Raw genomic sequence first — 13,032 nt, forward strand, 5'->3', positions numbered from 1 at the left:
TGCAGAGATTAGTTAAGTCTTGGGGCCAGAAAGCCTATTAAAAAAAGAAATCAAACAACCCCTACATCCCCACATGTTGTTTGGGAGGGTTTCAAGAAAAATGCTCCTCGCTCCTCCAAAAACAAACTCCAGCATATTCAGTTGAAACTAAAAAAAGAGCTAGCAAACACGCTAGATGGGTTTGGTGCACACAAGGATAAAAAGTACCCCATGTGTACAATTTAATATACCATTGGATCTTTAATGTTGTGGGCATATTTTTCTGCTGGAGGTCCTGGACTTCTTATTCAGATACATGGCATCGTGGATTCTATCAAATATCAACAGATAAAAATCAAAACCTGACGCCTTCTGCTAGAAATCTTATAATGGGCCGTGGTTGGATCTTCTATCAGGACAACGGTCCAAAACAAACATCAAAATCAACACAAAAATGTGTTAGGGAGCACAAAATGAAGCTTCTGCCATGACCGTCCCAGTTCCCTGACCTGATGAGTGGAGTGAACTGAAGAGAAGAAGCACCAACATGGATCTGGGAATCTGAAGGATCTGGAGAGATTCTGTATGGAGGAATGGTCTCTGATCTCTTGTCAGGTGTTCTCCAAACTCATCAGGCATTATAGAAGAAGACTCAGAGCAGTTATCTTGGCAAAAGGAGATAAAAAAGGTATTTAATAAAAGGGTATCAATAATTGTGGCCAACGTGTTTTGGAGAAAAACATTTATTTCATAATGTGATTTTTTTTTTTTTTCCACTTTCAATTCTTTTACTTAAATGAAAGGTTAGATTTTTGCCAATTTTTTGAATGAAAGATCAAAATTTATTTTTTACAGCCATTTTTGATCATATTTACCAGGGGTATGATTAATTCTGAGCACGTCTGTATATAGTCTTGTATTATTCAAATATATAAAGTAATATAAAGATATAGTCATCTTGTTAAAGTCTGTTTTTATGCATATTTGGGGATTTAATTTTCCTGAAAATAATATCAAGTCATAATAGGATTTTATTTGCTTTTTGATTTCGATTTTTGGGGTAAAAACAGACTTACGATACAATAAAAGGTCAATAAAACTGGTGAAAATCACACAAACATGCATTAAAGGAGAGATGTGAGCCATACATGGGGACCAGAATATGATATAGTTTTGGAATATGATTTTTTTTTACTTGAACCAGTAAGCAACCACCTAGCCAACACTAAGAACATCCTAGAAACCAAATAGAGCATCTCTGAAACTTCATAGCCATGTCTTGGAAACCACCCACAACATGCTTGCCTGTGAAAAACTTACCACCCCCATTTTCTTTAGAAATTAGCATATGTAATGAATTGTACTGCTGTCAAGCTCTGTTCACACTGACCGCTGTCAAATCCAGATGTCCGCTGTGATACTTATCTCCCCATTCTGGCAGTGGCCTTGAGTGACCGGCTGACAGGTCTCGGTTTTTATGAGCAGTTAGGTTGCTGGACGGCTCCCAGGTGTCAAGAAAGGCTGCGAAAACTCCTCAGTCTTCCTGCTGATCCCTTGGAAAAGATTAAACTGAGATGAGTGAGCTTAACTGGCTCATCCTTTCAAATCTGATCGTGTTATCGGTTCCAAATGAAGCCATGAGATTCGTTCTGTTTTTGTGTTGCTGTCAGTGCCGCAGTTGCCCGCCAACACCGTGCCATGGCTGAAAATAATGTTGGAACAATGAGGTCTCTATATATAGATGGTTATTGCGTTGGCATTGCTATTGAGTTTTGAACGCTTTCTGTTTAGGCCAAGCGGTGTGTAGGTGCTGAAGAGATGATGGATGGATTTCTGTTTGTTTCATCAGAACCATCCTGCAACCTCTCGCTGTTTCCACTGGCAGAAAGCCCTTCTCGACATAATAAGCTCTCTGTTAGCTAAACTGCACAAAGTCCTCCTCTTAAAGGTGTAGTTCCACTTAAAATTTGACACATAGTTAAATGAATAGTACTTTAGACAGATGATTAAATTGAACACATTAAAATGACGTGCATGTGCATTTGATGAAAGCTCTAGTAATATCACCCTTGCACATTGATGTAACATTTATTCTGTTGTTTTCATTTGCATTTTTCATATTCTTTATAGGATATTTCTTTGAAGTAATGGCCCAACTGTAAAAGTGTTGCCATCTAGTGGACCCACCAATTATTGAAGTTCTAGACATTCTACTCAAAATTTACTGAAAGTAAAATTTGGATGCTGGAATTTTTACACTCTGTACAAGACGTAGTTACAAACGTAAAACCGAAGCATGTATTCGTCTTAAAAAAGTTTTGAAAAAAAGTTTGGGGTCAGTAAGATTTTTGTTTTTTCTGAAAGAAATTAATACTTTTATTATGCAAGGAGGCATTAAATTAAATGTTACGTATTTCTGTTTTAAATAAATGCTGTTATTTTCCACTTCCTAATCATCCTGAATAAAAATGCTTCACAGTTTACACAAAAGTATTTAGCAGCACAACTGTTTTCGACATGGTTAATAATAATAAGAAATGTTTCTTGATCACCAAATCATCATATTAGAATGATTTCTGAAGGATCATGTGACGCTGAAGACTGGAGTAATGGTGCTGAAAATTCCGCTTTGCATCACAGGAATAAATTCCATTTCAAAATGTATTAAAACAGAACATCTGGCCGCTGATGAGCATCCGTTGGGCTACTTTTTATGGTGTGCTCCACATGCATCTCTATTTGGACCCTCGTCGGTGACAGTTCAGCCAATTCAACATGTTGAATTGGCGTCAGGGCCATCTGTGAGAGAGATCATTTGATTGGCTGTTCAGTTTAGTCGACAAAAAATGCGACAGTGATGACAGCAAGCGAAGAAGTTGAGACGGCACAGACAGAAGGCTGTTCTAATTTTATATCATCTTACCTGAGCATTCCAATAAGCGAGTATTTTTATAACAACATGAGCCGCCTACTGCATGGAACAAAGAAAGTGATCAACATGATGGTAAGCAAGCGCTGCTTTGTTTACGGTTTGAATATCTGCAGTCCTAGTTTCGGTTTCATTTTTTGAAAGATGAATATGGACTATTGATACCTGCTGATCTTGACAGTTATTTCCTTATACACAGGTGCAGACCTCACATGCTAGTTGGCAGTTGACTATAGTCTATGCGGTGTGATCAAGTGCAGCTTTTTGGCCCAGACACAGCTGATGCGAGGTGACAACAAAGTTGACTTTTGTCGCCGTTAGTTCTTTAGGCTTGGTGTGTCACGGCCTTCAGAAGAAGCTTGAGTCCTGACAGAGTTCTGTTGTTTACCTTGTTGTAATTACTCTGTTTATTTTGATTTCATTGCTAATATAGATCTGAATTATTATGTAGATTGGTTACCAATGTGCATTGAAAATTGTCTGTTTCCTCTTATACTGCCTGCCTCGATGTTCTTTTATTTTCCAGATCCTCTTTTTTTCAGCCACCCAAGGTTGATGTGCTTTTAAGAATAGCACCTGCCTGTGACAGATGATACATTCACACATTTCTTACACTTTCTTTGTATTTACTTTAAAATGAAATGAAAGGGATGTGCTTCACTGAGTGACCATTGCTGTCCTTCCCAGCTGGCCATTTAAATTGGCAAGGTTGGTTCATTCACCCTTAAATCCGAAAGCTGTGAATAGCTGGTAAAGATTGAACATTCAGCCTTTTTTGACTGTGGCTTAGTAAAGGACATGTCACCTACTGTTTGAGGGTGGCCCGTCTGTCAAATGGCAATAATAAAATTAAGGGTCCAGTAACCTTTTGTAGAGACCCAGAGTGTGTACTTCCTGATGGGGTATGTCTGCACTAAACTCTTTTTGCAGCATTCGATTTAGCGCGTTCAATTGCCTGTGAAGGTAAACATTCAGCAAAATCAAGTTTCATCAAGGGATGAAATATTATGTTATAATGCACATATACTGTACTATAACATGTATAGTATACATATTTTTGTATACATATTAATTGTGCATGCTAATTTCCTCATTTTAGTTTTAGACATTGTCACTTAAAGTTAATTTTTAAAAACAATAATTTAATTGTAATCTCTACAGAAAAAGAAAAAAATATATAGTGCATGTATGTGTGTGTGTGTGTGTGTGTGTGTGTGTGTATATATATATATATATATATATAATATTAATTATAATTTATGTAAGATATTTGTATTTGTAGTGATTTGTCAATTTAGCTCAAAGGAATTATTAATTAATTTATAGGGAACTCGAAAGAGTCACTTATTACAACCGAGCAAATGACTCGTTCGCGGTTCATTTGAACTGACTGTAACTATCAACTCTGCAACGGATATAAATATCCGAACTATAGTGAAACACTATAGTTAGCAAGGTAACTTAGATCAGAAGTTTAAGACATTAAATTCGTAAGCACATAACACAAGTAATACTTTTCTTTAAAATACAAACAAGACTTTATTGATTATTCTAACACATAAAACTAATATCTAACACAAACACACGCACACACATTCATATGAGTTGCAGAAAGAAAGAGAGTGAGGAAAGATTAAGTTTCAAGAGTGAGTTTAAGAGTGAGATGATGAAATCCCAAGTTTCTATATGCACTTATAAGACATGACCTGGAACGAACCATCAAGCATTAATTTAACCCTTCTATCGTTCCTTAGACAGGTTATTACATTTATATCAATACAACAGTTCAGCTTAAGAGTCTGGAGGCAGTACTTGCTTGTCTTTGCTTTGGGGATTCCCTTTGTCTGCGTAACAGGGGTTTTCAGAGCTCGTTGGCTGGTCTCCTCGTGCCTGGGTCTGGGGCGGCCAATCACGTGGTGTGCTGGCGGATGGATTGAGAGTCTTTGTCTGAAGCTGGTTTTGTCGAATTGTGGAACGAAACTTTGCCGCAAAACTTAACTTAGAACCGAGGCTCACAACGGAAAAGAAAGGAAAACTTAGAAAAGAAAGAAAATTGAGACGCGAGTAGTTAGATGGCTTGAATGAAGTTGTTTAACCCATGTTCTTCTGATCTTGATTTGGGTTCTTTTGTCTGCGCGTTTACATGGTTACTAGTCTGTCTAGTCTCTTCTCCCTTCGCGCACTTTTCTAACCTTGTTGAGAGCTCTTCTAAAACTTTGTTCGGGTCTAAGATTTTAAACTCACATGTTTGTCCGGCCTCCTGGATCAGTTCTGACCAATTAGACACTCTCTTTATTTAGGAGGTGGCGTTCTCTTCACTTCTTATCATAAATCAAGCTTATCTGTGCTCTCCTTACTCTCTAAGCTCTAGCAGAGAGGACAGAGGCCACAGTTTAGACATTATTACTATTATAAGAATATGAAACATTTTACACAGATTTCAATCAAGCCATCTTTTGAATTAAGAACATACGATCATGCTGACAGGAAGCACGACACACTTTCATTCACACACCTAATAGTTATAACAATTACATGAATTATATGGCATCTAAGTATATTAGATACACACATATATTGTAGAAACAACATAGAATGATGTAGTTGCATGATGTTTGATTATAAGTCCATTGAAAATTGTTCTTGAATGATTTTATGTATAGTTATAGGTAAAATCTCAGTTCTGTGGTTTAAAGAGAAGAGAACTCTGGTTTGGTCATTCAGAGGTACTTAAGGAGGAGGGGGTCTGGAATGTTGTGGGGTCCAGCAACTTCTGCTGTTATCTTGATCGGGCACTGAGTTGTGCCATCTCTGAACCAATCATTCTTTTCCAAGCTATCTCACATTGACAAGTTCTTCCTTTAGTTGGGCTCATAAAAGTTCTTAGGTAGACTGGCTGGAGGCGGGATGGGTGATTTGGGGCTTGGAATGTTTAGTTCTGTGTGGAGTTACGTTTGAACAAATCACCTGGAAGATTGATTTGTGTTTTGGTTCGCACTCAATCCTACATTTATTTTAATTTGTTTTTGTTTAATTTAATTTGTCTTATTATTATTTTTTACATAATCTTTCCTCTTTTCTAACATATGTATATTTAGAATCACAGCTTGACTGTGTTGCCAGAGCAAACCAGGTAAACAAATCAAACTCAGAACTGCAAAATATAATACTGGTTTAATCTTATAAGGAGAAAACAGAGCCTACAAACTGTCAGTCATCCTCTCTTGATTCTGCTTGGGGCCAGAGCAAGACATTAAACTGATCTGAAATATGCCATCAGTCTGCCAGCTGAATGGGGAGCGATTAAGAATAATTACAGCAATAAGAGGACCATCTCAGACACCCCAGCTCGCTTGACAGGAAGTGAGGAGCCCTGTGGGTGAGTGAGACGACATTGGGCCGCCCGGTCACGACGTGAGACAGCGGCTGTAGGATGTTTCATCGCATCCCTCCTTCCTTGTCCTTGCTTTTGTCCCAGCGCTCCGCATGTAAGAGATTTTCAGTGTCACGGTGAGTGGCCTGTTTACGCTGTCATTCCACCGTGGCCTTTTCAGCACATTACAGCCCATGAGACGATGGCAGGAAAGAGACAGGCTAAATTGCACCCTTAATAACAACATCTCTGCATTCTGCCGTCAGGTATTAAGAGGAAGGAAATGCGACATAGCAGTGTGACTGCTGTGTAAACTGACAGACAGGATATAATTGCTGTGGCCCTATTATTGCGAGAGAAGGAGGGAGAAATCGAATCCTTTAAACCAACTTCTTTTGTATTCTCCATAGCGGTGCTGCCTCAGGGAGAGGTTGGGCCGCTCTGTCCAAAGTTCTGCCTTCCATTAGCGCTGGAAAGAGTGACTGTTGACGACTCGCAGATTTTTGGGGGGCGTCTGATTGGATTACCTGAGCCGAGCCGCTCTCTTCATTAACATGCGCTGCAGACATCCTGCCTGGTGATGCTACCTCTCTCTGGGCGTGCAGCACAGACATAATAGCCAGATAAACACAACTCCATTAACCTGCCGCTATACCAAGTGCAGCTGAAGGGCTAGTAAGGCCTGATTAATGAGGGGGCTTTTGGAAAGAATCCCCGCTTCCCATTTCTTCGAGTCGACGTGGCTCTATCGTCCGCCGTACCTGGTTGTGTTGACTGTGCTGCATGGCTAAATCATATCATTTATCCCAAATGGGCTCAGCAGCTGACCCAGCATGCATTTCACCTTCTGCCATCGATTGCAGCTCTCACTTCAGGGGCAATTGATCAACCTGTTATCTGGATACGGGACACCTTGAAATTGAAATCCACTTCTCTATTAAATTAAGTTACGCTCTTTCCTTTGTCCTCGAGGGTCTATGTGTTTGACCTGGTTTATGTTATATTCAACCCAGCGCTCTATCAGAGCCCCAGCAGCTGGTGTGAGGCTTTCATCTATTGAATCGCTCACTGCAGTATATGTACTCTGAATGTTTTTGTACAGCTCTCGCATGCAGTTTTCAGTGTTGTCATTTAAAAAGTATCTTCGTATTCATGTGCAGCGCGTGTGAAATGATTCTGTTGCTGGTTTAAACTTCAACCTTATGTAAAACCTCTCGTAACTTTAACTTCCCAATGAAAGGAATAGAGCGGCTGTGGGAATCTGTGTGTGTCTGCTATCGCACACAGTCTGATGTATTTCAAACAATTATTAGTATATTTTGTTTTTGTAGTCTATTTGCCTTTGATTATTGGAGCATGACCATGTATATGGTTTGGTCAAAAGGAAATGAAGGGCTGTGATATCTGTTTTATGTTCAAAGTTTGTAAGTGCCAACTGCATTTAGTCTGTTTGTAACCACTTGCAGCTCTGTAATGTAGTGAAATGGGTCATTATATTTAAATATAAATATAAATATAAATAAATAAATATAAATCCCCTAAATATAAATATAAAAAGCACGGCTCACACATAAATCACTTTCAAACCAAGCAGCATTCAGTTGGTCAATGCAGCAAATTCTTGTGGAAATGTTTTACCCCTGCTCAAAATTCTGAATGTGTGGACTACTCCTATTGAAATGACTGGAATTTGCCTTTAGAAAAAAAAATGTAATGCATGCTAAGCTGTGAAAAAAATCTGCATTATTTTCTTGTACCTTACAAATATACCTAACCTTTTAAGGCCAAGTAGGCTTGCATTGTTATTTTTGTATATATATGTTACTGTGTTTATAAAATTGTGATAAACATTCTATCTTTCGGTGAAGTAGGCTACATGGTATTCGGTGCTCTAAATGCTGTCATCACTAACCACAGTAATCCTTGGATGCTAGTTTTAGGTACTACTAAATAGCTTTTTTCTAGGTACTAAAAAAAGAAGGAAAAAAACACATTTATATTTGTTAAAGGGGTCATCGGATGCCCATTTTCCACAAGTTGGGATGATTCTTTAGGGTCTTCGTGTAAAGTTTGTAACATACTTTGGTTAAAATTCCTCAATGGTTGTGTAAAACAACACCCTTTTTACCTCCTCAAAAACAGCTCCTGCGACCCGTTTCGGTGTATGTCTCTTTAAATGATAATAAGCAACTGCTCACCCCACCCCTCTCTTCCATGGAGCATGTATGACACAAGACACATAAAGTGCTGCCATGGCAACCTGCCTTGGTGGACAGTATACAAATGGCTGAGGGAGGAAATATGCTAATACGGGACAGTCCGTGGGCGGAGCATGAGCAATATGACATCATATTGCCATAGGCGGATTAACCATATGGGCAATTGGGCAAGTGCGGGGGGCACCACGCAAATATATTTTTCTCTTTTAAAACAAGCGATTCATTCTCAAACGAATTTCTAGCCTAGGCCTATATATACCCTTTCATCAGAACGTTTTAATTTCCCTGAATGTTTTGGTGGAAGTTTATTATTTTCATTATTGTATATGTTTTTGTGGACGCGGGAACTACCGCCATTTCATTTCATTTCATTTCATTTTCGTTTCATGCCCATATTACACTAGCGTGTCCACTGGCATGGAGCAGAGCGAGTGTTTTCAATTAATTCCAAATGGAAGTTGAGCTTTTTAAGCTCGCGTGTAAGTGTGAAGCTAAACTTCTATATGAACTGAAAACGCTCGCTCTGCTCCATGCTAAGCTAGTGGAAACGCACCATACAGATTCTGGGAGTGTGCTGTGCGGTTTCGCGTATTTTGCGTCGAAATGAAACTGCCTTGCGACGCTCATGTATGTGTGAATCCACTACAGAGTATCAGCCTTGCACTTTCACTTTGTACTTTGTAAAAAAGTTGCAGAAAGAGGCAGTGTGTAAACGAGTGAGTTTTTACATTTTATTTTACATTTACATTTAATCATTTAGCAGGCTCTTTTATCCAAAGCGACTTACAAATGAGGAGAACAATAGAAGCAATCAGACTAGCAAGAGGGCATAATTATACAAGTGCTGTAATAAGTCTCAGTTAGTCTAGCACAGTACACATAGCAAGTTTTTGTTTTTTACAGAAAAACAAAATAAATAGAATAGTATGGAATAGAAAAGGTAAGTGCTAGCAATTGGTCAGGTGCTGACGAAAAAGATGCGTCTTTAGACATTTTTTGAAAATGGCTTAAGACTCAGCTGTTTGAATTGAGATAGGCAGGTCATTCCACCAGCTGGGAGCAGTCCAGGAAAAGGTCCGTGAGAGTGATTTTTTGCCTCTTTGGGATGGCACCACGAGGCATCGTTCACTTGCAGAACGCAAGCTTCTGGAGGGTGCATAAGTCTGAACTAGCGAGTTTAGGTATATTGGTGCAGAGCCAGTGGTTGTCTTGTAGGCAAACATCAGTGCCTTGAATTTGATGCGAGTGGCTATTGGCAGCCAGTGCAAACTGATGAAGAGAGGTGTGACGTGGGCTTTCTTCGGCTCGTTGAAGATCACCCCCGCTGCTGCATTCTGGATTAGTTGCAAAGGCTTGAAGGTACATGCCGGAAGGCCTGCTAAGAGAGCATTACAATAGTACAGTCTGGAGAGAACAAGAGCTTGGACAAGAAGTTGTGTGGCCTGCTCTGATACGAAGGGTCTGATCTTCCTGATGTTGTATAAACTCTAGGTGTCAGTGCCGAAAGTTGGGTTGACGTCAGAAGCCAACGTCAGATTGAAGTTAACATCCGACGTCGGACAGACGTTGTATTTTGGTTGGAAATGAAAGTTGGGTTGACGTCAGAACGCGAGTCTTAATCCGCCACTGCATATTGCTCAGAAAATCCAAACGGCTTGATTATTGAGTGTGTTTAGGCTTTTTGAGGATTGAAAAAAGAGTGAATGGATTTTTTTCATTGTATGGTGGTTGTCCACACACTGCTAAGACACATTTATATGCAAACACCATATAAAAGTGAATTTTGCATCCGATGACCCCTTTAACTTACCTGAAACTTACAAACGTGAAGAAAAGATGCCTAGAATAGCTGTGTTTAATGAATGCCATGCTGTGGGGGAAAAAGACTGTTAACATTTTTAGCTTTTATGATGAATAATGCGGAAAAAAACGCTATTTCCAAAAGTATGATAAACTCATGTTCTATCATGCATTGATGTACGTGGTATCCAGCGCTCTCAACACTGTCTTCGCTAACCTCAGTCAACCTTGCTATTTTGTTTTTCAGAGCTGTCCTGGTTGAACTGGTGTTTGACAGGATCCTGCATCTTCAGTCTCCTGCTCCTCCTTTTCTTCAGGGAATCGTACGACCGCCTCTATTTGGACGTCTTTGTCTCTGTCTGAGCACACCGAGTGAGCTTTTTCCCGCTGAAGAAGACTGAAGGCTGTATGTATTCCAGCAGAGTGCACAGAAAGGGCACACAGCATGTTGCTCACTTTAATGGATCAGTGCTTTTTTTTTGAAAGATTTGTAATTGTGAAATATATGATCAGCAGTGATGGCAGTGCATTGTGTTAGCATCATAACTAACAGTAGAAACTGAGACCTGACTAAGGAGGAAAGAAGTGTAGATACTGACCTTGACATTTTGCCTTCTGAATGCATCCCTTTTATATATTTTATTTTACCTTTTTTTTTTAAACGATCAATGGAAATTATGTGTTTACATACTGTCACGATATAAGGGACATTTATTGCATAGAGATGCGAGCACAAGCGGATCTTCTCGTGGATTTGGCAGTGCCCCATGGTGATGACGACTCTAGTGCTCTCACCACATCTAATGGGAGTGTAATGGATAATTATAGACAAGCTCAATTAGCCGCCTGGCGGGAGCTATGGCCGTCTGTGGACCGGGGACCTCTTAGAGCTGTAGTGTCACTTGTAAATAGCCTGTGGGATCCAAGCTTTAATTGACCTGTGATAGGTCTGTCAATAAGTGGCATATGCCGTGGTCCTCAAGTCTTCTCGTTTTCCTTATAAGCCCATATTATGCAAAGGATTATTCACTCCACTGTGGAGTCTAATCGTTTTACAGCGATTGGTCCGATTCTGTGTCATGTTACCTCAAAACGTCTGAGGTTGTGGTTTATGAGATGAGAGAGCTATATTCATGTTAAGGTAGCCATTTGTGTTCATCTCTAGCTGTAGCATGCACACAGTGGGTGTCTGTTGCACAAGCCTTTGAGCTTTTTTACAGAATTGTTTGCAATTGATTATGTTTTAAGAGCATTTAAATGTAATTTATTAACTCATTTTAGGGATTAATTCACTAATATTGATACTGTAAGGGATTGTTAATGTTTTTTATGTCTGAGCGTTTTAAACATGGCATTACAGACTGCTGGAACAGTAAAACACCAGCAATAACGGCCATGTTTGGTAGCCTTTCGTGATTTGTGGCACAACCTCATGCATCAACGAGTGCAATATTCCCTCTCCCTGTCGTATGACCCGTGAACCCACCGGTCTGTTCCCTCCTGCATTTTTAAGCATCACCATAAAAATGGAGCCCATCTGAATCTAGACTACTTCATCGCATTAGTTGCATGCAGCATTGCTGTGAAAGGTGAAATTTGCTGGCTTGAGACTTGGATTTAGGATTGACTTCAGTGGAACTGATTGACGGTTATCAGTGGAAAGGAAAAGCATTTCATGGACATGCTGAATTCTTTCAGCCCTCACATTTCCACAGCTTTGCAACTGAGAACTTTGGACACACACAGTTCTGTTCTCCTCTGGGAAAAGCCTGCTTGCGAATCACTTTCCGTGTTTCTCTGTACAGAACGGTTCTCTCTTTTACCTGTGAACATGCCTTAATTAACAGTGACCTTTGTTCTGTCCTCCTCTCCACTGTGATGTGCGTGCCAAGTCGGTGCTTGTGCTCTGTTCTGTCACTGTAATGTTAATGATAAGTGGCACAGGAGGGGCGTACGTGTTCCTGTCCGTGTGCAAATACATGTCAAAGATTTTTAGCACCTTATTAAAAATATGTTTTTAAAATGGAATCATGTCTTAGTCTCCTTTCTGTCGTCAGGATGTTGACCTGGCTTCTATGTAATGAGAAACTGAAAATAACAGTTATAAAACAAATAGTTCTGACTCTACATTATGATTGGATGAGCCGTGTACAAAGGCGTTGTAAAATACTACAATGATTGAAATGTTGGCAGTGTTAACCAGCCATTACAGAATGCTGCCTTCCTTTGAGGAAACAACTTATTGTGTCATCATGGGCATCTATATGTATGAGGTCATACTTTTGGATTTTGCAGACGCTCCACAATGCCCCACACCCTTCAAAGCATGAGATCATAGATTTCACCAGGATTGAGAGTGGGCGTACACAGCAAGTATGTGTTTAGCATATTGTGCGGTACACCAGCCAAAAAAACCTGCGGTTTGCATGCAAGCCTATAGATTATTGTTCTCATCTGATAAACGTTCTGTATGAATTTTGCCAGTGTTCATTTTTCATAATAAAAATTTCGATTAACAGTTTAATTTTCATGGAACTAACAGTTTAAAAGTCATTTATTTATGTTTAACTTGAATAGGCTTATATGAGTTATAGACTTTAAAAACCTTGAAAATAATAATATTTAAAATAAAATACATATATTGGATTGGATATAGAAAAATAAAATAAATACTATTTTAATATTTAGGCCTATAGATATAAAAAAAATACTCTATTGTTGGTCAACTTTCC

General features: G+C 39.3%; 1 protein-coding gene across 1 annotated transcript in view; it reads left to right on the forward strand.

Annotated features, from left to right (window-relative positions):
- Positions 1-12,328, forward strand: part of slc49a4 (solute carrier family 49 member 4) — a 50,347-nt gene extending 38,019 nt beyond the window's left edge. Inside the window, exon 9 of the mRNA XM_084121412.1 lies at positions 10,548-12,328. Coding sequence (XP_083977538.1) covers positions 10,548-10,663 — 116 coding nt within the window. The 3' untranslated portion in view covers positions 10,664-12,328. The remainder of the gene's footprint in view (positions 1-10,547) is intronic.
- Positions 12,329-13,032: the final 704 nt, after the last annotated feature.

This window comes from Abramis brama (genome assembly GCF_963993115.1).
Source record: "Abramis brama genome assembly, chromosome: 8".
In the NCBI taxonomy this organism is placed as follows: Eukaryota; Metazoa; Chordata; class Actinopteri; order Cypriniformes; family Leuciscidae; genus Abramis; species Abramis brama.